The sequence below is a fragment of the Suricata suricatta genome, chromosome 2, assembly GCF_006229205.1.
Source record: "Suricata suricatta isolate VVHF042 chromosome 2, meerkat_22Aug2017_6uvM2_HiC, whole genome shotgun sequence".
NCBI lineage: Eukaryota > Metazoa > Chordata > Mammalia > Carnivora > Herpestidae > Suricata > Suricata suricatta.
Window position 1 is genome coordinate 97,748,697 of NC_043701.1, and position 25,041 is coordinate 97,773,737.

Consider the following 25,041-nt stretch of genomic DNA (forward strand, 5'->3'; position numbering starts at 1 on the left):
CTCTTTGCTAAGCCACTTCACCTTACATTACATTACAGTTGAGTATGTTTCCTATTAGGATGTGGGCTTCTTGAAGACATAAACCACACTACCTTTCCTTTACCACGGTTCTTGGTATTGAATACTCTCAATATCAACAATTTGTCTGACAGAAAAGGCGAGGTTAAGAAAAGATTTTTAAAGACTGAGGAAGAGGAGTGCCTCGGAGGTTCAGTTGGTTAAATGTCCAACTTCAGCTCAGCTCATGATCTCATGGTTTATGAGTCTGAGTTCCTTGTAGGGCTCGGTGCTGACAGCTCAAGGCCTGGAGACCGCTTCAGATTCTACGTCTCCCTCTCTCTCTGCCCCGCCCCAGCTCATACTCTGTCTCTGTTTCTCAAAAAATAAACATTAAAAAAAAAATTTAAAGACCGAGGAAGAGATGGAATTATACAATCAGGTATAAGCAAGCATGTTAGGAAAGGGACTGGTTCCCAAATCAACCCAGTTAATAGTTTCCCATCCTACCACAGTAAAAGAGACAGTCTCATTTTCAAAGAAATTAACTTTTATTTGAAAGGAGACTACTTTTCCTCACACATATCTTCTAAGGACTCTATACTATACAATAATAGCCTGCTTAACTGTTGTCCCAATACCAAAATTTCTAACAGCAAAGTATACAATTGCTCTAAGTAATAAATAAGAGTTGTCCTTCACTGATTAAGGGAATAAACTTCAATAAATTCAACACAAAAATCACACTTTAAGTTTTAACAGATGTATTTTAAATACAACATGTTTTGTAGGAGTCCATAAGCTTTTCATCTCTAAAAAAAAACCGACATAATTTAGGGTTCAAAAATTTCGTTCTTCAAAAGAAATGACCAAGTGTTTTCTTCTATAGCTTCAAACTTTCTACACTTAACTATTTGACTGCTCCATGCCACCCCTGACAAACTTGACATGACTGAACTACTTTGTGTGTTATTACCTTCCCCAAAAGAAAGTTAAAAAAGGAGTTTGTTGTAAATGCAGGTCTCTAGTACAATGTATAATACAGTATCTAACATAAAAGAAGCTTTAAAAAGATCATTTCTTTCCTCATTTGATTATTCAGGAGTTAATTTTCTGTAAAAGCAAAGGAAAAAATCATTTACAAAGCGTAACACTGGGGGTTCCTTTTATAGTTAAGATGTTTTACTACTCAAAATGACAGCAATTACATCTTTAAGAGTATACTAAAAGGGTGGAAACAGCAATACAACTGACAAAGCGTAGATGGTAAATAAACCAAAGATTTTTTTTTTTAAGATTCTTTTTAAAGGGATAAGAAAGATTAGAAGCTTGGGGATATCCAGAATTAAACAAAACAAACCAAACTCAAACAAACCAAAACCAAACAAAAAACAAAAAAAAAACCCCAAAACCAGAAAAACAGAAACAAAAAGCAAAGCAAAACAAACCAAACGAGGGGGGGAGGGGGGGAAGGGAGAAAGATGTCCTCATCTGCAACCATTCTGTTTATCAATAGCGTCCTGAAAGAGAGCAAAAAATAAAAGTCAAAATGACAATTATAGTTTGACTTGCCTAGTATTCGTCCAACTATGAACAGTCTCCATATACCCTGATTTTTAAAAATAAACCACTAATTAGGAATGGTTCTTAATGCCACAAAAGTAAAGGTGTACGTACTTGGACTGTAGGAACGAGATCTTGATCGTGATCTGTATCGACTATAGTAAGGAGAAGGTGATCTTCTTCTGTAGGAAATAAAAGATTACTTAGCATATCACATAATCATGGAGGCAGATGAAATAAAAATTACCTATCATTCAAATAATGGATCCAAGATGATAACCATTACATTGTGTGTGCCCATTAATACTAGAACAGCAAGGATATGACACAACAAAATATTGACAAACACAGATTATTGACCTCTGTTCTCAATCTTGAGAAAATCATTTCCCCGTTCTTAAGAAACCATCATATGAAATCTATTTCATTTTTCAAAGTTATTTAATTTTGAGAGAGAAAAAGCACAAGTGGGAGAGGGGCAGAGAGACAGAGGGGGAGAGAATCCCAAGCAGGCTCTGCACTGTTAGATGGCAGGGCTTGAACACACAAACTGTGAGATCATGACCTGAGCTGAAGTCAGATGCTTAACCAACTGAGCCACCCAGGCATGTCCTATAAAATCTATTTTAAATATCTTATTAATACATATGAAATATAAAAGTGCCAAATACTACTACTATCATCTAATTTAGAACAGAAATTACAAATTAAAGCATTACCTGTACCGGTAATCATAGTCTTCATATCTGTCATACCCACGATCATATCCTCTATCATAGTATGAATCTCGACGCCTGCCACCTCCTCCACCTCCACCACCACCTCCGCCACCGCCACCGCCACTACTACAGAAAAATGTAAAAATTTTACATCAATGTGATTTTCCAGTATCATTTAATACCAACTGGTGCTTAAATAAAATTGAGGAAGGAGGGAAGATAAGGTAGAAAGAAATGTTAATAACCCTTTTCATGTCCATTAACTCCACACCTCACTTTGCTGACTTCCACAGTATTATGCTGCTTTGGCTTCCTATTCATTACATAAATTACCAGGAATAAGATTTCCCCAAACTCTCCAAATTATAAACTGCTCTTTTATATTACCCAAACCAGCAGGACCTTTTCTTTTTAACAGGGTGAAATGAAGCACTGTGCTGGGAAACAGCACCCAATGCTTAAGATGTTGAGTTCTTAAGACTAAATTCAAATGCAATTAATAAACATCACAAATTAAAAAACGTTAGCCAACCCTGAATAGCAAAAAGGCCTTGTTTATTACAAAGTCTTTGGCAGTGAATTTAAACTCTAAGCACTTTCTCCTGTTGTTTCCCCAACTCCCAATCAAAAGGGAACACTATTTTCACTTTAGTTTTCAGTAGGCTCTCTTTGCCAAACCCTACATTTTCCTAAATAAGGTTTCAAAATAACTGAAAGTAATTGCTTTTTTCATTCTTAAGAAATATAGTCTTTGGCTGTATTACATTAAAAAAACACTTATAAGAGCCTTTGCTTATTTTCTGCACAATGTGAAAATTGGTTAAAAAAATATGGATCACTATCAATAATGTCACATAATAGAGAATAAATACTTAAAAGCATACACTGTTTTTCTCATTTTTAATAATTTTTCTATTTGTATAGCACCAAGAAAAAGAGCCAGGAAGAATGACTTTGATGGCTTTAATTTGTCCCCCTCCTCAGATACTAGAATATACACTAATTAAACTTTCTCTTCTAATTATAGGAAAAAAATCATTGTCTTCTCATTAATAAAAAATTTGCATGCATTTCTGGTGAATTTCTAGCTCTTAACAATTTAGCTTAGAAAACCTGAAATCTTACTGAGTTGGTCTGCCCATGTAGATGCCAGGTGTAGGTGTGTGCGCTCTCTTGGTAATAGAGTAATCCACACGAATTCTTCGACCATCCAGCTCCATTCCATTTGCCCTTTCCATCGCCTTTAACAGAAAATAGGCACAGAAAGTCATGCATAGTTCACTAAGAAGACTACTAAAGCTGCAAAAATTTAACACATTTTCCATTTGAAATTAAAAACATTAAAATTCTCTAAACACTTTTTTCCTAAACAATAGGGGCCAGGATTTTATATTATTAATCCTCCTTGCTCTATGCATGTCAGTAGTGTGGAGTTTCCTAATGCACACACAGTTAAACATGCCTCCCTGCTGAAAGGCTGGGGGCAGCTATAGAAAGAGAACCGCACAACTTGGGAAGCCTGTGTAACTCTGAGGCTGTAGTTAATAGGATCAGTGTAGGCAACTAAAACCAGAAACTGCCATTCAGCAGACCAAAAACTATTCCTTAGGTAACATACTGCCACCTAGTGAACTCCAAATATAAAAGAACTTTTAAACAGGTCAATAAATGCTCCTGTTTATATATATCTGCACTCACATTCTCTAACACTCTGCCCTTTGGCACGAATACCAATAAATGTGACAATAATCCAAGCACGTTACCAAAGTTACAAGTTCTTTGGAACTACAGTAAAGTTGCCAATTTCATTTTATCTTATAAAGGAAATAAACCTGACAGGGTGGTTGTGGGAAGAATCAAGAGCTTGGACAAATAAGTTTCATATTTAAAAGTAATATCTGGCAGATTAAAACATTAGAGAATGCGAATTAGAATGTCTGACTTACAACCTGGAGCATTATTTTGTTAAAATTATCTGAGGTTTTTCAAGTCTTGCACTACTTTTTGGGATTGCTGATTCTATGTTGTGGGTGGCTATCCTGTGCACTTTAATTGTAAGATGTTTAGTATTTTTGACCTCTATCCACTAGATGCCACTAGCATCTATTATTTTTGAGAGATATGCTAATTTTCATTATGACTGTTTATGCTGCAAATACTGTTAATACATAGAGCAATGACCCATATCCAACTACTATTACATGTAAAATAGTAACTGGATAACTGCTATTGGTATAATAGTACCAATGTGGGGCTAAAACTCACAACCCTGAGATCGAGTCACATGCTCTACCAAGTGAACCAGCCAGGTACCTGACATTTATGAAGGTCTGATAGTAACAAACAAAAAAAGGTTTGATAAAAACTCAACAACGGGCAATGGAATTTTCTAACCCAATCACTATGAACTCTATCTAGTATAGAGAAAGCAAGCCTACTGCTCTCTTTACATTCCACTATCAAATACATTAGTACAATTTGAGGAGCACCTGGGTAGCTCAGTCAGTTAAGCACACGACTCTTGATTTTGGCTCAGGTCATGATCTCATGGTATGTGGTTTCGAGCCCCACGTCTGGCTCTATGCTGACAGCACAGAGCCTGGAGTGTGCTCCAGACTATGTGTCTTCCTCTTTTTCTGCCTCTTCCCTACTCATGCTGTGTCTCTGTGCCTCAAAAATGAAAAAATGCTAAAAAAAAAAAACTTTTTATTTTTATTTTTGAAAGTTTTTTTTTTTAATGTTTTATTTATTTTTGATACAGAGAGAGACAGAGCATAGAGGGGGAGGGTCAGAGAGAGAAGGAGACACAGAACCGGAAGCAGGCTCCAGGCTCTGAGCTAGCCGTCAGCACAGAGCCTGATGCGGGGCTCGAACCCACGAACGTGAGACCTGACCTGAGCCGAAGTCGGAGGCTTAACCGACTGAGCCACCCAGGCGCCCCAAAAAAAAACTTTTTAAAAATACTAAAACAAAACAAAACAAAACAAAACAAAAAGGACAGCAAAATTTCAAATCATTGATTCAATGGTTATGATCATTGTTGGGAAAATGAAGAATGGCAATAAAAACAAGAAATTAAAAAAGGACCAATTCTATATATTATATTTTAATTACAGAATAGAAAAACAGATGAATATGAATAGAAACACACTCTATACACGAGGAGCTCATTCGACACAAAATTAAACAGATTAAACCTATGTACTGTATAGTTTCTTTTTTAACTTTTTAAAAAAGATTTTATTTTTAAGTAATCTACACCCAGCATGGGGCCTGAATTTACAACCCCAAGATCAAGAGTTGCACTCTCCACCAACGGAGCTTACCAGGCACCCCAAAATATCATATCATTTCTGGAAAGTCAGTTTAATCATCTTCTTGGGAGTATGAATAAGATTTAGTCAAAAAAAGAACATTTATATGTTTTACTTTTTCCATTAACTCAAACACATCTCACTTTCCCAGACCAGTTTTCAATCAGGATATGCATATCCCAGAAAATATTAGCTGGAAGGTAAAACTGGTAATTTCCAAATCCTAACACTGAGTAAGGAATGAAACAGAACATGTAATGGAACTGGGAGACTATCAGTCAACTTTTAACAACTTGACATTACATTTATGTACCTCAGAAAAATTTCAAGTTGATAATCATAAAATTACCTCTTTTGAATCATCTATTCTTTCAAAATAAACAAAAGCAAATCCTCGTGATCGTCCAGTTCGCTGATCATAAACCACATTGACACCACTCAATGGTCCATATCGAGAAAATACTTCACGAAGATCTCTCTCTGTTGTATACAAACTGAGGCCAAACACTCCAAGGCAAGTGTTCGGATCTGGATTTGCCTGTTGAATATTTAGGATGTGATTTAATTTCAAGCTCCAAATTGAAGTAAAAATTAAAACACACAGAAATACTTTGCTTAGAAATATCTCATCTAATACACAAAAACTATGCTATTTTAAGTTACTTGGAAAGAAGAATTTAAGAGGAAAAAACCCAGAAAATTCATATTTTACAGTTTACAGTACACTCAGGTTCTTCTTTGGAGTATATATCCAGTTGTATCCTGAATAAAAATATCCCTAACCTTCTAGTCCCGCAATTTCCAGGATGTAACCAAAGAGTCCACCCTAGTTTAAAGCCTTATTTGTGACTTAATCAAATGTCTTATATCTTACAGCTTTGTACTTAATATGATTTTATCTCTAAGTGCTAATTAGACTTTCCTCCATTTTCATTCTTATTGAGGATATTCTTTCAATTTTCCCACAATCCAGATTTGAAAAATATATGTACAAATTTCAAAGCATCATTAAATAAGAGCAGACTCCATTACACTTAACTTATTCAGTATCACACACGGGGAAAACACAGCACCGAAGTTAAGCACAGGAAGTTTAAGAGGCAAGCAGCCTGGCTGAAACCTGGGCTCTGCCAGTTAGGCAAAACCCAAACATCAATGTCCAAGACTCAACTTGCTTCTCTATTACATGGATTGAAAACTTCTGCAGAGGGGCACCTGGGTGGCTCAGTCAGTTGAGCATCAAACTTTGGCTCAGGTCATGATCTCATGGTTCATGGGTTCGATCCCTGCGTCGGGTTCTGTGCTTGGAGCCTGCTTTGGATTCTGTGTCTCTTTCTCTCTCTGCCCCTCCCCTATTCACACTTTGTCTTTCAAAAATAAACAAATGTAGGGGCGCCTGGGTGGCTCAGTCGGTTAAGCCTCCGGCTTCGGCTCAGGTCAGATCTCACGTTCGTGGGTTCGAGCCCCACGTCAGGCTCTGTGCTGACAGCTAGCTCAGAGCCTGGAGCCTGCTTCCGGTTCTGTGTCTCCTTCTCTCTCTGCCCCTCCCCCTCTCATGCTGTCTCTCTCTGTATCAAAAATAAATAAAACATTAAAAAAATTAAAAAAAAATAAAAAGCTCAGTACGGAGCTTTCCGTTTAAAAATAAACAAATGTAAAAAAAACCAAAAAACAAGCGAACCTCTGCAGAGTGCTCAATATGTAAATATAAGCTATTATTATTACTACATGTATTTCCCTGCCAGCTTCCCCCAGCCCCCACCAAGACTTTTAAATCTCAATAATCTCAGCTCAGTTTATGTTTTTCATTTTAATTCTTAGAACATATATTTTCTTCCCAAATTTCAACTTTTCACTCAAAAGTCAAAAAAAGAAGAGACATAAAAAATTTTTTAAAATGTTTATTTTGAGAGAGAGAGAGACAAAGAGAGAGAGACAGAGAATCCTAAGCAAGTCCTACACTGTCAGTTCAAAGCCTGACTTCAGGCTCAAACCCATGAACCATAAGATCACAGTCTGAGCTGAAAAATAGAGTTGGATATAACCGACTGAGCCACCCAGGTACCCCAAGAAAATATATTTAAATGAATATATATAATAGTCATAAGCTTAAGGAGGTTTCTGGAATATCACTTTGTTTTTTATTTCCTTAAGTAATCTCTACACACAATGAGGGGCTGGAACTCATAACCCTAAGATCAAGAGTCACACGCTCCATCGACACCCAGCCAGGTGCCCCTTAAAATAATGGTCTAGTCATGAAACTCGAATATTATGCTATAACTAAACACCTAAGACAATAAGTTTTCATTAATTTTTAAAAACTACACACCCTGCTGCCTGTATGTCTTCTCCGGTTAGACATTGGAGAGTGACTTCGGCTTCTTCGACGCCGGTATTCAGGTGTGTATGACCTACTTCGAGATCGTCTCCTGTGAGAATGAGAATGGGATCTGGATCGGGTGTAACGTCTATGAGAATGCCTCCGTGACCTCGACCTTTGAGAGAAATAAGTTTAAGTGAAAATAGCAAAATGGTAATGCCAATGATTTATACATCTACCCCAGCTCCTTTTTCCTTTCTGAGGCAAGAATATTCTCTTCTTGTTCTCTTAGTCATACAATCATCTTTCTACAGTCTATCCCTTCTACGATCACTCTTTTCACTTTACCTAACAAGCATGTTACAGCTCTACCTTCTTTAAAAACACAAAACAAGCAATAAGGAAATCTTGCATATTCTGAGACATGGATGAACCTTGAGGACACTATGCTAAGTCAAACAAGCCAGCCATCAAAAGACAAATAGTGTGATTCCACTTACATAAGGTTCTTAGAGTAGTCAAAACCACACAGTCAGAAAGTAAAATGGTGGCTGCCAGGAGCTGGGAGGAGGGGAAAACAAGGGGCCATGTTTAATGGGTATAGAGTTTTTTTCAGTTTTATAAGATGAAGAGTCTGGGACAGATGACAGTGATGGTTGCACAATGTGAATGTACTTAATATCACTTAACAGCACACTTAAACATGGCTAAGACTGTAAATTAAAAAAAAAATTTTTTTAATGTTTATTTATTTTTGAGAGAGAGAGAGTGTGAGGAAGGGGCAGAAAGAGAGGGAGACCTAGAATCCGAAGCAGGTTTCAGGCTGAGCTGTCAGCACAGAGCCTGATCTAGGGCTCAAAACAACAAACTGTGTGAGATCATGAGCTGAACCAAAGTCAGACACTCAACTGACTGAGCCACCCAGGAGCCCAAGACTGTAAATATACTGTTATGTATATCTTACCTTAACAAAGACAAATCACCAAATGCCATAACCACCACAGTAAAAATCCTCTGATTCTTACCATCTTCTCAATATTCTTTCACTGTTAAGTGTCACTTTCTTTCCAATCTTTCTTTATCCTACTGCAATCCAGAATCTCCTACATTAATTCAACAACTTAAATGTCCATGTAATAGTCTTCATGTCTAAGTTTCTTCAAGCTTTCTACAGCATCTCATTCACCTTTCCCCTGCTGATTCCCTAGTTCATCTCCTATCTTTATTTCCAGTCACTCTGATGGTTTCTTTGCCTCTTAGTGTTAACAATCAATTTCTTATTTATATTCATATGACCCATCTTTAATAAACACCCAGACCAGGAGCAACCAGTCTTACAAAATAACTTAAGACATTCAATAAATGTTATACATGGGAAGAACTACAAAATCTAAAAAAGAGAGCAGATGGGTGAAAAGAATAAAACTAATGAGGGAAAATTATTCAAAACAAAGGCTAACAATGAAGTTGGGAGACAAATTTTACTAGGTAGACAAGGGGAAAATGTTCTAGGAACAAAGAGCAAAAGTTTCTTGGCCAAGACCTGGAGACGTGGTTCCTACCACATTTAAGATATAGAGACCTCCCATTTTCCTTAGCACTTCAATGTAAATGAGAAGTGTCAGACCTCTGCTCAGATCATGATCTCTTGGTTTGTGGGCTCAAGCCCCGCATCAGGCTCTGCTGACAGCTCAGAGCCTGGAGACTGCTTTGGATTCTGTCTCCCTCTCTCCCTGCCCCCCCCCCCCCATTCATGCTCTGTCTCTTAAAAATAAACAAACATTGGGGCACCTGGGTGGCTCAGTCAGGTAAGTGTCTGACTTCAGCTCAGGTCATAATCTCAAAGTCCGTGGGTTCGAGCCTCACGTTGGGCTCTGTGCTGACAGCTCAGAGCCTAGAGCTTGCTTCAGATTCTTTGTTTCCCTCTCTCTCTGCCCCTCCCCAGCTCACTGTCTCTGTCTCTCAAAAAAAGAAAAAAAAGAGACATTAAAAAATTGGAAAAAAACCACATGTTAAAAAAAATTAAAAATGCTTATTTTTGGGGGTGGGGGGAGGAAGGGGCAGAGATAGCGAGGGTGACAGAGGATCCAAAGCGGGCTCTGTGCTGACGGCAGAAAACCTGATGTAGGGGTAGAAGCAATGAACCTTGAGATATGACCTGAGCCTAAGTCCTGACCAGAACCACCCAGGCACCCCTTCACTGTTATTTTTAAATAGTAATGAGAAATGAGACATTAATTAAAAACCCTTCAGGAGTGCCTAACTTTTCTCTGAATCAGATAGTGTAAGTATGAAAAACTAAAAGTAAGGCAATAAGGTGTGCATGCTTTAATGTTCTCAGAGGGCACATAGGCAGAGAATGAATCAGTGATTAAATATCTGAGGAAAGAGAATTCTAGGCTGAGAATAGCAAATGCGAAGGCCCTAGAATGAAAATATGCTCACTTCTGTTTGCACACCCAAATTCTACAGTGCTATTCTGCACATGATTTAATTAGAGTGTTAGTAAATCAAGTTAGATCATGGATATGATAGAAAAGACAGCTGTGACCTCAAGAAAAGTACAGCCTTTTGGGGGCACACCTGGGTGGCTCAGTCAGGCATCTAACTTTGGCTCAGGTCATGATCTCGCAGTTCACGAGTTCAAACCTTGCGTCGGGCTCTGTGCTGACAGTTCAGAGCCTGGAGCTTGCTTCGGATTCTGTGTCTCCCTCTCTATCTGCCCCTCCCCTGGTCACACTCTGTTTCTCTCTGTCTCAAAAAGGAATAAACATGTAAAAAAATTAAAAGAAAAAGAAAAAAAAAGTATTTTGTTTCACGCTTCCTTGCAAACAAACACTATACAAAGAAATTATGCCTCCAATCAAGAAATTATAGGGGCGCCTGGGTGGCTCAGTCAGTTAAGCATCACCATTTGACTCTCAGTTTTGGCTCAGGTCATGATCTCATGGTTTTGTGAGTTTGAGCCCCCCAAGGGGCTCTGCATTGACAGGGCGGAGCCTCCTAGGGGTTCTCTCTGCCATTCCCCCACTCACGATATCTCCATCTCTATCAAAATAAGTAAACAAAATAAAGAAAAAAGAAATTACAACTGCTTAACAAATTAAACAACCTGATTGTTTTTAAACTTTCTTTCATCCACCCTCATATACCTGGGACATCTGATATAGTGAGCTTTTTACAATGGTTCACTGGAGTTTTTGTTGTTAATGGAGACAGTGGTGACAGGGGCTCTGAATCACCCAGAGAGAGATTCCCCCAGTGCCTGCCTCAATTACATCTGACCAAAGTTCCAATCTGGACCTACTGACTCACTATCTTCAGGGAAAGGATGTAGCTGAAATATGAATCTTGAGACAGCTTCTCAAATCATTCTGATAACCAGTACAACATAGGCACATCAACCTTCTCTGCTCTAGTTTACATGCCAAGTCTCCAGTGGAGAAAATTACCTTCTGGTCGCATAAATACTGATATGGAAAAAAAAACCCTCAGATGACAAATACATTTAAATCAATCAACAAATATTTAATCTATATTAACAGCCAGCAGGTAATAGGTTAACTGGACTAAGAGATGACTCTTCTTTATCTAAATCTTTATCTAGAACACTCATTACATTTATTTTGGGAGCGTGCACATGCATGACAGTGGGGAAGGGGTGAGAGGGTGGGGAGGAAGGTGATAGAGAATCCCAAGCAGGCTCCTCACTCAGTGCAGAGTCCGACAGGAGCTAGATTCCACGACCATGAGTTCATGAGCTGATGCAAGATCAAGAGTGACACTTAATTGAGCCACCCAGGCACCCCTAGAACATTCATGTCTAAATTCCACAATTTGAGAAAAACTACTTCATATTTTTGGCAACATTTCTTTGGTCTAATTTCTAAAATTTTTAAAAATGTTTAGTTTTTTTTTTTGAGAAAGAGAGACAGAATGTGAGCAGGGGAGAGGCCGAAACAGGCTCCAGGCTCCGAGCGTGGAGCTCAAACTTGGGAATGGGGAGATCATGACCTGAGCCAAAGTCAGATGCTTAACTGACTAAGCCACCCAGGTGCCCTGGTCTAATTTCTAAACAAAATGAAGCAAAAACAAAGGATTTGGTAAAAACCACTTTGCTCTGAAAAATCCAAGAAAAGCATTAAGTACTATTTTAAGCACACTTACCTGGATTTTGATCTTGATCGAGAATGGGATTCAGAGTGTTTGGAAACCCTTGATGGACTACGAGATCCTGACCTGCTCTCCGATTTTACACGAGCAGGAGTTCCCGTTGGAGATTTTGACTGAGAGCGAGACTCCTAACAAAGAAGACAGTATTACAAATGGCACTGGTCACGTAGATGCCTAACACCTAACATTTAAAGTACCGTAATTATTTATATTGATTGCTCCTGAAAAACAAATGGTTAGGCAACACCCTCCAGAAAAAAATTTCAGCTCATTAATAACCCATTGTTAATACTGCTAACTGTCCTCAATAATTCCCTACTTGAACCAGATCACCAATTCTCTATTAACTAAGCAATCATGCAAATTCATCTACAACTTGATCATACAGACACTGGAACATAAACCATACATTTACTTAACCTAGGACCCATTCATTCTTCCAGATTCTTTTAATTCTACTTCACTCTTGCTTTCTACTTCTCTTCATTCTTCATTGAGTTTTTCATTTTCATACTTCGTGTATTCTTCCCCAATTCAAACAATTCAAAATAGCCTTAAAAAAATATTCAAGTGCTTCTATCTGACCAATCTTCTGTTCAATTTTTTCCCCCATTCAATTTTAATTTTCTGATCTTTAATACTTTTCATTAGCCTTCTTTTATCTTGATTTATCTTCCACATTCTTGGAAAAAACTCTTCAATTTCTTCACGAACATTAACCTTAATGGAAAAAGAACATTTAGTATATTTAAGCACGTGGGGATTATAAAACTCTGCTGGAGTTCAGAATGTTATCTACCAAATGGAAAAGCCAGCAGGTAAAGTGCAAATAACTAGTTTATTAAAAAACAATTTTATAATCTTTAAAATTGTTCAAAAGTCTAGTTTCTAACAATTAAAATTTACTAAATTTTCTGTTTTTTACCATATTCTTCACCCTCCTCCCCTTTCATGTTTCATCCTAGTTCCTAAAATGTGAACAATTTTAATATAAATACTTAACCCAAGCATAAATCTAACATTAACTGTAATTCCCCCCATCTATGTCTTAAATTTTTATTAATTTATAACTTGAGGAGTCTTAGTTATCTTAAAATAAGCTTTCACCAAGCCATGCTAAGATACCAAGATACAGTTAAAGCATTGCATTCTGGGCTAAAATTTGCACACACCTACCTAAACTCACATATTAGAGAACACATGCTGATGTTCAAAGTAAAAATAAATTAGTGAAATCACTAACATCTTTCCCCAATTATGTTTGACCACTATCTTTGCACACTCCAACTTAATCAGAAACATATGTTCGGAAATAAAGCATAAAGAAAAACTTAAGAGGAAAAGAGGACATGAAACTCTTCAAATGTCCCCTAGGGCTTATAAATTACTAATATACAAAATTTTGCAACTGTGCCATTTTAATATTCTGTATTATCATGAAGTATCATAATGCACAAAAAGTTATAAAATTAGTATCATGGGCTTTATTCTCTGATTCCATCTATTTTATTAATAATTTTGCATATTTTATGCAGTTACACATACATATACTCCCTTCAATAACTATATCGTACCAGAAAACTGACTGGCTTCTGAAAAAGTTGGATATAAATCAAAACTTTCCAAATCAAATGACTTAAAACTGATTAAGAGACTATTTCTTAATCTGACAGATACATAAGCACTTACGAACAAAGTAGGAGGGACAGTCTGGTTTCTCTGTCCAATTAAGTCTTGATTACCAGTGCAAATAATTACCCCAACTTTACACCAATTTTCATTTATGCCACTAGACTACCATGCAACTTCCTTAAAACTTTCCCTTTGAGTTTAATATCAAAATATTTATCAAGAACTGTACAAATGCTGCTAGGCCTATTTATTTTCCAGATGCAAACAAAACTGAAACATATAAGCTACCTTCTTCAATATCAACCTTTCCCATTTAGCTACCTAAATCTTTCACCACATCTCTATACTCTCTAAATTCCTGGACATCCAGGCATCTGGAACAGGCATAGCAAATTAGGCTTTTTCATTCACTGAAACTATAAAAGCAGCATATTCTGTACCTTAAAAAAAAAAAAAAAAGTATGGCTAATTTGCTTGTAATTGAGGCATTACACAGACTGATTCATTAAGCTAAAAAGAGTATTCACCCCGCCCCCCCAGTTTTCCCTTCTATAACACAGATCCTCTAACATTCATTTATGCTGTTGAACAGCAGATAGATGGAATGATATCTATGAATATGACCATAGTTCATGTTTACATACATATCAGAATGCTCTATGCTCTGCCATATTGTAAAATGTTTAAACTGTAGAAATCAGTCTTAAATCAAAGCCTAAGTTTAATCTTACATGTTTATGTGAAGTTTTCCAGTACATGGGAAAAAATTAATGGTCCAAACATGTGTATGTTTGATTTTCAAGTCTTCTCTCACAAATTAATGTAAGTTGAAAATTATTCAATAGTGCTGAAAACTGCCATTTCTTAGAAATTAATGTAAACAAGCTAACTCAGTAACATCTTAAACTCAGTACTGGCACAGAACTCAGCAGAAGAAACCAAACCTTCCTTTTGGTTTGTTAAAACATTAAGATAAGACAGTATTTTTCCAAAAGACATTAGGATATTTTAAAAGAAATCTTCCTGGGGCGCTTAGGTGGCTCAGTCGGTTGCGCAGCCTACTTTGGCTCAGGCCATGATCTCATAGCTTGTGAGTTCAAGCCCGGTGTCCAGCTCTGTTCTGACAGCTTAGAACCTGGAGCCTGCTTCAGATTGATGGTGTCTCCCCCTCTCTCTGTCCCTCCCCCACTAACATTCTGTTTCTCAAAAATAAACAAACATTAAAAAAAAATTAAAAGTCTCGCTTTTTAATTATCTAAGGTTTCACAAGTACCTAATATCTCTTTTGTTGCTGTCCTTCAGTTTTTGCATCCGAAAACTTAAAATTACATAAACTTCTTCATGGAATCATTCAAGGTTGGGAAACTGTCCTCTTACCTCCCCTGTAACACCTAGTTACAAAATTGTCACTATCATTTTGACCTCTAAAAATAATTTAGATACAATCTAAAAAGGTAAATCAGTAACTGTCAGTAAACTTAACCTGAATACAAATTCTTCAGAATTTTTAGTAATACAAAAAAATGGCCCCTCATTCTACGAACTGATACAGTTAATAGTCCTCACAAAGAAAAATAGTTATGATAATCAATGTCTGCCATTTTAAGTAACTTATTTCTCAAAAGCGGGTACGAAGTACCATTTTCGCTAAATTGTGCATTATAGAAACCAAGCTAAAGGCTAGATTATCCTTTTCTACCCTTGAGACTTATCTTTATTACAAAATGGTAACTTCAACTTTCCCCCCCGAAGAAATACATAAAACTTCAGAATTTGGAAATTGAATTGAAACTGCAAACAGAAAACAGAAGGGCTGTTATCTGTCCTGTTTCACTTGAATACACTTAATCTACTCTTAAAGCTGCTCAGTAAGAAATTCTGCAAATTCCTCAGTAACCTGCATCCTGATCCAACAACCAATTAAAAAAAAAAAAAAAAAAAAGGACAGAATGACTCAACCAAGTCATATCCAAGTCTTTAATAGCAATCTTTAACAGGCTTCCAGTCTACCTTACCTACTACAAACCAGAAGTCAGGCAGAAAGTTCTCAAAGTACAACCTGCTTAAACGGTGTTTGTTCTTTCAACTATTCTTTATTATCAAGGTACCTCTGGTGGAAGCTGAAGGACACAGCCAAAAATAAAAACAAGAGAGCTAACCACAAATACTAGGAATGTACCACAGTATATCCAAATCAAGCAATCTGTGTTAAAATACAGCTGCATCTTACACACTGTAAATAACTACAACCACCATGTACTACTATTCTTTTAATCAAGAAAGAAGGTTACTAAACACATGCACACATTGTTGCAGAACATGAACAATTCCTAAGGTAAGCAATGACTGGTCTTTTAATACTGATAGTATCATATAATAGATGGGAGAAAAAAATTCTAACAACGTTTATGTTTAGTACTTGAAAGCCCATTAAAATGAACATATCACAATATAAATGCTAAGCTGTAACCCATTCTAATATTATGGCAATGCAAATTCTATACCAATAGTGCCAAGTTTATACATATTTGAGTTTATATAATAGTATAAACTTTAAAAGCAAGGTCTCTCAAAATATATTTTCCCACTACTTTATGAAATTGGAAATCTCTGTCCATTAAAATACATTAGTGCATTTAGGTAGATTTTATGTCCCAAAACAGGGGGGAAGGTGTTCTTAAAATACATAGCTTTATAATATTTATTGTACTAAGAACTTCATTCTTTAGGGCTTATCGGAAACCTGAGTTTATCCAATTCTTTAATTTCAGTCTACATAAATAGCTGTTCTGCCTCCTTCCTCTTGCATATGACAGGCTGCTTCTCTTTGACTCTTAAGCTTATAAAAGAAATATTTTCACTGGCATAACCCATAACTGCTATCAGAGTAATTCCTTAAAAAGAAAACACTTGTATGCTGCATTCTAAGGATAGGATAAAGTGGTCTTTCCATCTGTAAAGGCTCACAAGTCACAGATATTCTAACACTTCGTCTTTGCATTCTCGAAAGTTTGGAATAATTTTGGAGATGCTTAAAGAAATTATTAGGAATTGTCACTTATGCATAAATAATGACATTTAGTCACAATCATGGAATTACCTGAAATATTTGTAATCTTTTCTACAAATTTTAAGTGTGGTCATTAAACTGGCCAATTTATATGTCATAACCAATTTTAACATGAAAAAATTGCTATATTAAAAGCCAACAGGGGCACCTGGTTGGCCCAGTCAGTTGAGCGACCAACTATGGCTCAGGTCATGATCTTGTGGTTCATGGGTTTGGGCCCCGTGTCAGGCTCTGTGCTGACAGCTTGCTCAGAGACTAGAGCCTGCTTCGGATTCTGTGTCTCCTTCTCTCTCTGCCCCTACCCTGTTTGTGCTCTCTGTCTCTCAATAATAAATAAATGTAAAAACAATTTTTTTAAGCCAACAATTAATATCTAAAACCAAATTGTTTACTAAGAACCTGTTATAGAATTTTCTACTTAGGTTCTCATCTTCTATTATCATGGGAGGATTTATGAATCTGGAGTAAACTTGAGTTAAAAGAAAAAAAATTTTTCTTCTACCTCAGATTGGCCAGGCCTAGTCACTCAAAATTCAACATTTCATTTTGGCAAAAATCATCAGACAAGAAAGATTACATACAACTACATACTAGCAATAACCTAAAGGAAGGAAGGGAAACTCCATTTCCTTTCATTATTCCCCTCTAAACTTTTTAAAAACAGTGTTTCCAGATTCTTCCCCCCATTTGATCATTACCACTTCCTCATCTGCACTTCTGTCCTGCTAAATCTGGTAGGACAGGTGAACAAATAACAATCAGTATTAACTCACTTAGCATGTGAATACAGAACTTTTCAAAGGTCCTAGAGTTAGTTATTTGATGCATGAGCACCCAGTGATAGTATCAAAGAGTAGGTTTTCACACTGTCAGGAAGGTTCTAGGAAATTATTGATTATCCTTATCCTTTGCCATTTCACACTTGTTACACTACACACACCATAGGTAAATAACTTCAGTTCATTTGCAAAATTAAAACCACAAAGCTCATTCGTATTTGTGGTTTTTTTTTTTTAAACACAACTCTCATTCCTAAATAGTTATATCCCTTCAGATTCTTTCAGATCTCAAGATTTTTAATTCTCATTTTAGGAATGGCACAAATCATTAAGCATTTATGACAAATCTGTGCACTGTGGGTACAATTAGTTACATTGCTCCCTTTAGAAATCCCACATTTTACCTATTGAGCAAATCAGTACCCTTCAGTGACAGAATCTCAAATATTAAAATTTGAACATGAAAATGGTTTAACAATTCTTTGCTTAAAAATGGACAGAGGAAATAAAAAACCATTAAAATTGGATAAAAGCACAGTTAAGTGTTTAATAAATTAAACCTAAAACAAAACTGTTAAGTTTAATACTGTAACTACTATGGGAAAGAAAGTCTTACCCTTGTGTAACAAGTTGATGTGATGATATATAGGAGATTAAATTGTTTAAGAACTGAACTAAGTATTTTTAAAAGCTAAAGGCTGATATTCTTATCTGTACAATAGAGATTTTTTTATTCTTATTTTTTAAAAGGGAAAGAGAGCAAACCTTCCTTGTACTCTCACATTAAAATTTCATCAATAGAAAAACTAAGACTAGTTTTGTTTTGTTTTTAAAAGAAGCCGGTCACCAAGATGAGTTTCGAAAGCTCAGGCATCACCCCAATCATTGTAAATCAAGATTCAGAGAAGAAAAAAACTTCCCCTACTCCTACTCTTCTTTAGCAAAATGTCTTAATGTACACATTTTAATGCCAAACTGGTAGAGACAAATTTTTATTTTGCTCTTTGCTTCTGTCATCCAGTCAAACCATCTCATATATTAAGAGGAACACTAGGAGTTGCCTAAAAATATCCTAGCTACTCAAGAAGCTATAACAAACTCTGAAAAGGAGACAAGAACAAGTAGCATCTTCCCTCTTCAACTGTACTACAAAACATATACAACTGTGGAATTATAAGATGGACTCTTACATGAAAATCTTTAACCTCTATTAAAAACAATGGGCCACTCAATGAGAAAAAAATGGACGTTTTTCTAAGTTTTGTTAAAAAATTAGGGGTAGAGGGTGAATAAAATAATAAAAACTTAATTTTCATTCCCCATAATTTCTATGAAGGAGACTAAACATTTTTTGAGACCTAAATCCTAACCTTAATTGAAGCTATGCGAAGCAAACAATTCTTTTTATGAAGATGACATGCAAAGCCATAGCTCAAGTGCCAGCCTCACTCTCAGTTCAGAAAAAAATTTCCACTTAAAGTATTTCTGTAAACTTAATATGCATGTCCCAAGCAAATTGTTTTAAGGAACCTCCTACTTATTTTAAAGGCTATTCTCCTGGATCCCTTGAAAATGTCTCACTCAATTCTTTACATCCCACTGCTGTTCTGTTTAGATCAGGACTTTTATGATATCCTTCCTTAAATGCATCAAGTGTGCCTTGCTGTTCTTCTTGTATCAGTCCTCAGTTCTTTGCTAAATACCTTTCATTATGCTACTCCCAGAATTAAGAATCCATACATGCCTTCTTACTGCATATTGGATTAAGTCCAAATCTCTAAATCTAGAATTCAAACCCTCCACTATCTGCCTATCTAGTCAAATCTATCATCTCTTACTATGCCAGCAAACTTCTTATTGTCATACCCATACAATCTATTCCTTAATTTAGGATCCAGAGTTTTACAAATTAGGTAAAACATTACCTTTCCCCTAGCTCACAAAACCACCCAGCTTCATTTTCTGAATTCCTATTAATTCTATCACAGGGAACTTGATTATATACTTACTTTTACCCAGATTTGAGCTTTCAGCCATCTCAAATTAGAATCCAAGTTCTTTTTCCCTCAAGAACACCTGACCTTTACTTAAAAGGCAGCAGATGCTCAACAGTTTTACCTTAGGCAGAAGGGAATGTTGATTGGGTTAACACTCAGGGTTACTTATAACAAAATCCAGCCAATTATATTTTCTTTCCTAAAGTTCTTTTACTCCAGTCCTCTACAATGGAAGAAACATTAATCTACAGTGGAAAATTAAGCTCCTATATACTGTTTCTCACAAACTCTATTAATCTCTCTCTCAGATGCTAAAGTACAAGCGTTTTTTTAAAAAGTAAATAAAAATATATACAGCAAAATGTACGTAATGAGCAATGGACTGGGACCTGTAAATCTGACTCCTGGCTGTATGGTCTTCTAGGCCTGCTTTACTTTCTCAAATGGTAAGAGTACTTTAGCCCTTGCAAAACTATTGTGAGTAATAAGAAAATTCATCAAAAACTGGGGGAGGAGGTGTGGTGTGGTTAAGATTCTGAAATGCTCTAAAAAAGTTGCCCTCTAATTCTAAATATCTTTTCGGTAACATGGGGTTAATATGTACTACTTATTCTATAGGGAAAGCAAATGAAACCTCAATACTGACCTGTCAATGTTTTCTCTATTTTAGTTACAAAATGCAAAGTGTCACTACTTAAAAACCTCTCAAACATCATTTGAAAATCCTTTTTTAAGCCCTTCTAAATGGTCATTACATTTAGACACAAAGACAACATGACAATTGTATTCTTTAAAAACTTTTTTAAACTGCTGGTTTGTGGCTAGCAATTAAGAGATCACAATAGTTTAAAAACCAAAAGCACTAGTAGTTAAACTGTTGTAAGAAACAATTAAAAAAAAAGAAAAAGTACATCCTCAGAAAAGCTTCTGGCATTCTTCTAATTCTTTAACCAATAACAAATAAACACAATTACCCCAACCTACAAAAGAAGAAGAAAAAAAAGATGTAACAGGTAAGGGTGGGCGAACGCATTATTCAATCTACTGAGTTCATTTACACTAAAATACACTTGGGTATCATATGTCAAAAATATTTTCTATGACCAAAAACACTGTAAGGGAGGGGGAGGAGGAAGAACCCATTTCCATTAACATAAAACGTTATGGATCTTACATATACTGCTTTGTTAGGTGAGTAAGGTGACAATTATTTAGAACTTGTTCCATTCCTTGTTTTGATGACTAATTAAAAAGTAAGAACTTAAAGGAAAACAGGGTCCCAAATAGGTCTTCACTTCCCCACAAACCAAATCAAACAAACCTTAACAGAAAATAAATTTCTGTACTAAAGTCAATGGAAGGAAAGATTAATGGACAGCCACAGTTCTTTCCATAACTACCAAAGGTTTTCAAAACAAGCAGCTTACAATTATCACCACATATTTTTATTAGAAGATTTTTAAAAAGTTTTGTTGGGATAATCAATACCGCATACTATAAAATAAGCAGGTTCAACTACTCATTTATATCTGGGATCTAGATTTCATTTCAAAAACCCAGTCGTACAGGCATTAAAAAGTAATTTTCTAACCTATTTAAATCTCTTTCCTCACAAAGAGTAAAAGCCTAAATCAACCTTCTGATTTAACTGTCTGGTTCAAAGTACTTTTATTACGAGCTTCTAAAAAAGACAAAATTCATTCCAGCCAGCACACACCTTAAGTGCTTTTATGCGTTTCCCCTAGTAACTAAAATACCAACACAACATCAAGAACATGCTGCCTGGGGATTTTCTTTTCAGGGTTTAACACTAAACCACTTCCACCAATTACCACTACCAGGGTAGCTTCGGAAGCAGAACTCAAACACTGATTAATGTTCTAATATATCTAGGCTGAGGATAACGTTTCTTCGTGATGTTTATATTCATCGACCCCAAATAATGAAAATCCCTGAGCCCTCTCTGCTGGGGAATGGGGCGAGGAGAGAAATGGGAGAGGGCCTGTCATTTTCAGGTAACGTTTTGAGTACAGTATAAACTGACTAGCTATTTTCAAAATACTGAGCCACAAAATTTGTTCAGTTATGTAAGATTAAGAGGTTTTTGTTTGTTTTTTTTTACCGTAAAGACCTGTAAAGAAGTGGTTTTTAGATGAAAGATCATAGGAAGGAAAGCATTAGAAGTTGAGATATAAAGAAGAGAGAAAAAAAACCCAACATCGAGGAATTGAAAAACCAGGCGTTATAGCATTCCCACATTCATTTTGAAGTGAAAAGAAAGTAGAAGGGACATTAAGGGAAAAGGACTCCTTGCGTAGTTTTCCCCTCACAGTTCTCGTCTTAAGAACGCTTAAGGGTCGGTGCGGTCGTTGACTAACCACTTCATTAGGCTCGTCCCACCTTCAACCTCAAGGCTTTCGCCTTTATAGACGCAACGCCGCCGGTTCCAACAGAGACGCGGCCGCTCACTGCAATAGAGAGCCAAGGAGACACAGGCCCCAGCTAGTCCCACGCCAGCTTCTCCCCGCCCGGACAACAGCCCCGCGCAGTTTCGACCCCGAGACCCTCTACGATGCTCGGGGTCGCCAGAAATGCCACCGCGGGAAGCACCTACCACTATCCGGCCGGAGGGGAACTCCCTGCCGTCTCCTCCCGCCCCACCGCGACGGGGACCCACTCCTCGGAACAGAGATAAGGAAGCCTCAGGGGTGGGGAGAATGGAGCGCGCCACTGCGGGGGGAAATCGGACCCAGGAGTCCAGGTATCAGTCAGTCTCCAAAAAAAGGGGGAGAGGGGTTATCCGTGGTATTTGGGGAAAGAGTGGAACCCAGAAGCCATCTTAGTACGTGAGGAAACAACCGCGATGGCTCCAGAGGCTGCTCCACGCGGGCCCCCGCAGGACTCCCCGCAACCCCGCCCGACCGCGCTCGTCCCCGTGAAACCCCGAGCATCGGGCCGCCGCCGAAGACGGCTCCCGCGGCTTTGTACTCACTCTGCCCTCGAAGTTGTTCTCCTCTACATCACTCATGTCGGCCAGGCGCTCTCCAGAACTAAATAAGAGACAAGTCTCGGCTTGAGGGCCGATGGCCTAATCAACCGCTGACTGGACCGTGGGGAGGAGGAAAGAGTCGGCAACAGCGGCCGCTCCACTCCACTCCCACTCGGTCGCAGGCTCCGGCAAAATGGCGCCGGCCCCGCCAGAAACCTTCTGGCCTCCTAGTGCGCGACGTAAGGGGGCGGGACGTCTCGGTGACGTCATGGCCCCGCCTCCCGCGAGGCTTTGTGGCGGTCCCGGCCCAGTGAGTGGGGGAATGACGTTTATTCCGAGTCTGAGCGGGTTGGACCCGAATCCTCGGCTGAGTGATCTCAAAACTTAGGACTTCTTTCTAACGTCCGTTGTTTTGAAGATTTTCAGTCGCCAGATGAGCTTTTATTGATCTTGGCCCCTTTAAATATTTTCAAAATGGATTCTGATGGAACAGGAAAAACTGGGAGCGTATATAGTATTTAATTAACAGAGTTTTATATTGGGGTATTTTCAGCACTTCTATTACCTTTCTTCAATATTTGCTCTTTGAATTTATCGACATTATACACGCACAGATAGGTTTACAATTAAAAGCCACAGTTCCTTGCCTCACTCCTGGCTGTCTCCAGTCCCTCCATGAAGAGACAACGGTGTCGATTTCTTTTTATTTTGTTTTTTTTAATGTTTATTTTGAAAGAGAGCACTCCTGCACGAATGAGGGAGGGGCAGAGTGCCAGGGAAGGAGAGAATCCCAAGAAGGCTCCTGCTGTCAGCCAGGGCCTGAAGGGGATTCAATCCCACGAACCGTAAGATCATGACCTCAACTGAAATTAAGAGTCAGACAGACGCCCCCATCTAAATTATTTTTTTAAGATCAGTATTACATTTTTTTAATGTTTTATTTATTTTTGAGAGAGAGAGAGACATCATGAGTAGGGGAGTGTCAGAGAGAGAGAGAGGGAGATGCAGAATCCGAAGACAGGCTCCAGGCTCTGAGCTGTCAACCCAGAGCCTAACTGGGGGCCTGAACCCACCAACCACGAGATCATGACGCGAGGGGAAGCTGTATGCTCAAACGACTGAGCTACCCAGGCGCCTCTTTTAAGTTCAGTTTTGAATTCCGTATCAGACTATCACTCACTACCTCTCCTTATTGCAGTCGCTTACTTAGTCCCTCTTTTTCTGTCTTTCTGTTCAACACTGCATCAGTCTTAAATCTTGGTACTTTCACTATCCATGGGGATGTGCTTTCCACCATCCTAGACTCTCAGTTCCTTGTGTTCTTTTGCTGCAAGACTCTTGCTCTCGACTCTCCTTCAGTCACTTGCTTACTTATTATGAAGTTTGCCTTTGACTTTAACTGCAACCCCTCCATCATCTCAATTCAAGCAGTCCATTTGATTGATTGGTTTATTTTTGGTGAGAACACTTAAGTTCTCTTAGCAAATTTTCATTTATACAATACAGTATTATCAAGATATTTACCATGTTAGATCCTCAGATCTTATTCATAACTGAAAGTTTGTATCCATTTGTCAGCATCTCCCTATTTTCCCTGACCTCTTAGCTCTCCAATCAACATTCCACTTTCTCTCTTTTTTTTAAAATTCCATACAGTTGATACTGTGCAATATTTGTCTTTGTTTAGCTTATTTCACTTAGCATAATACCCTCAAATTTCATCCATGTTGTCACAAATGGTAAGATTCCCCTCTTTTCCAAGGCTAAATAATATTTTAATCTCTCTCTCTCTCTATATATATATCACCTATTCTATACATGTATATATATATATACACATATCACACTTTATTCATTCATGTGTCAGTGAAGACTTAGGGTATTTCTATACCATGAGTATTGTGAATAGTGCTGCAATGAACATGGGATAACACTCAGAAGTGGGATTGCTGGATCCTTATAGTAGTTGTAATTTTAATTTTTTGAGGATCCTTCTTAGTGTTTTCCATAGTGGTTGCACCAGTTTATATTTCCACCAACAGTGTACAAGTATTCCTTTTTCTCTACACTTTTACCAGCATTTGTTATTCTTATCTTTTTGATAATAAACATTCTAACACATATGAAGTAATATCTCATTGGTTTTGATTTGCATAAATTATGCATCCTTGATGATTAGTGATATTCAGCATCTTTTTTTTAAAGTTTATTTTAAGAGAGAGAGAGAGAGAGCATGTGTAAGTGGGGAAGGGGCAGAGAGAAAGTGAGAGAATCCCAAGTAGGCTCCATGCTGTCAGCACGGAGCCTGATGTGGGGCTCGATCTCACGATCAACTGGATCAGCTCATGACCTGAGCCAAAATTAAGAGTCAGATGCTTAGCCAACTGAACCACCCAGGCACCCCAGAGCATCTTTTCATGTATCTCATAACCATTTGTATTTCTTCTTTGGAAAAATGTCTATTCAGTTCCTTTGCCCATTTTTT

General features: G+C 37.5%; 2 protein-coding genes across 11 annotated transcripts in view; one reads left to right on the forward strand and one right to left on the reverse strand.

Moving 5' to 3' along the window:
* Positions 1–1,403: 1,403 nt before the first annotated feature.
* TRA2A (transformer 2 alpha homolog) lies at positions 1,404–22,765 on the reverse strand. Of its 10 annotated transcripts, none has more exons than XM_029930129.1 (10): positions 22,560–22,764; positions 12,731–12,809; positions 12,084–12,217; positions 8,417–8,477; positions 7,926–8,091; positions 5,943–6,131; positions 3,405–3,520; positions 2,280–2,405; positions 1,675–1,742; positions 1,404–1,517 (listed from the first exon to the last, which is right to left on the reverse strand). In XM_029930129.1, coding segments are annotated over exons 4-10 (678 nt in total). In that variant the 5' UTR covers positions 8,419–8,477; positions 12,084–12,217; positions 12,731–12,809; positions 22,560–22,764; the 3' UTR covers positions 1,404–1,506. The 10 variants fall into 10 exon arrangements, with proteins under 10 accessions (XP_029785989.1, XP_029785982.1, XP_029785976.1 ...); XM_029930122.1 differs by having other exon boundaries at positions 12,510–12,809; XM_029930116.1 differs by having other exon boundaries at positions 12,499–12,809.
* Positions 22,136–25,041, forward strand: part of CCDC126 (coiled-coil domain containing 126) — a 94,861-nt gene continuing 91,955 nt past the window's right edge. The window contains exon 1 of the mRNA XM_029930240.1: positions 22,136–22,328. The gene's annotated coding sequence lies outside the window, so the exon portion shown is untranslated. The remainder of the gene's footprint in view (positions 22,329–25,041) is intronic.

Coding starts and splice junctions, on each gene's coding strand:
- TRA2A (XM_029930071.1), bottom strand. CDS start 22,595: ATGAGTGATGTAGAGGAGAACAACTTCGAGGGCAGA. Junction 12,218..22,559: donor AGAACAACTTCGAGGGCAGA/GTGAGTACAAAG, acceptor CTTCTTTGTTAG/GAGTCTCGCTCTCAGTCAAA. Junction 6,132..7,925: donor GAAGACATACAGGCAGCAGG/GTGTGTAGTTTT, acceptor AATATTCAACAG/GCAAATCCAGATCCGAACAC.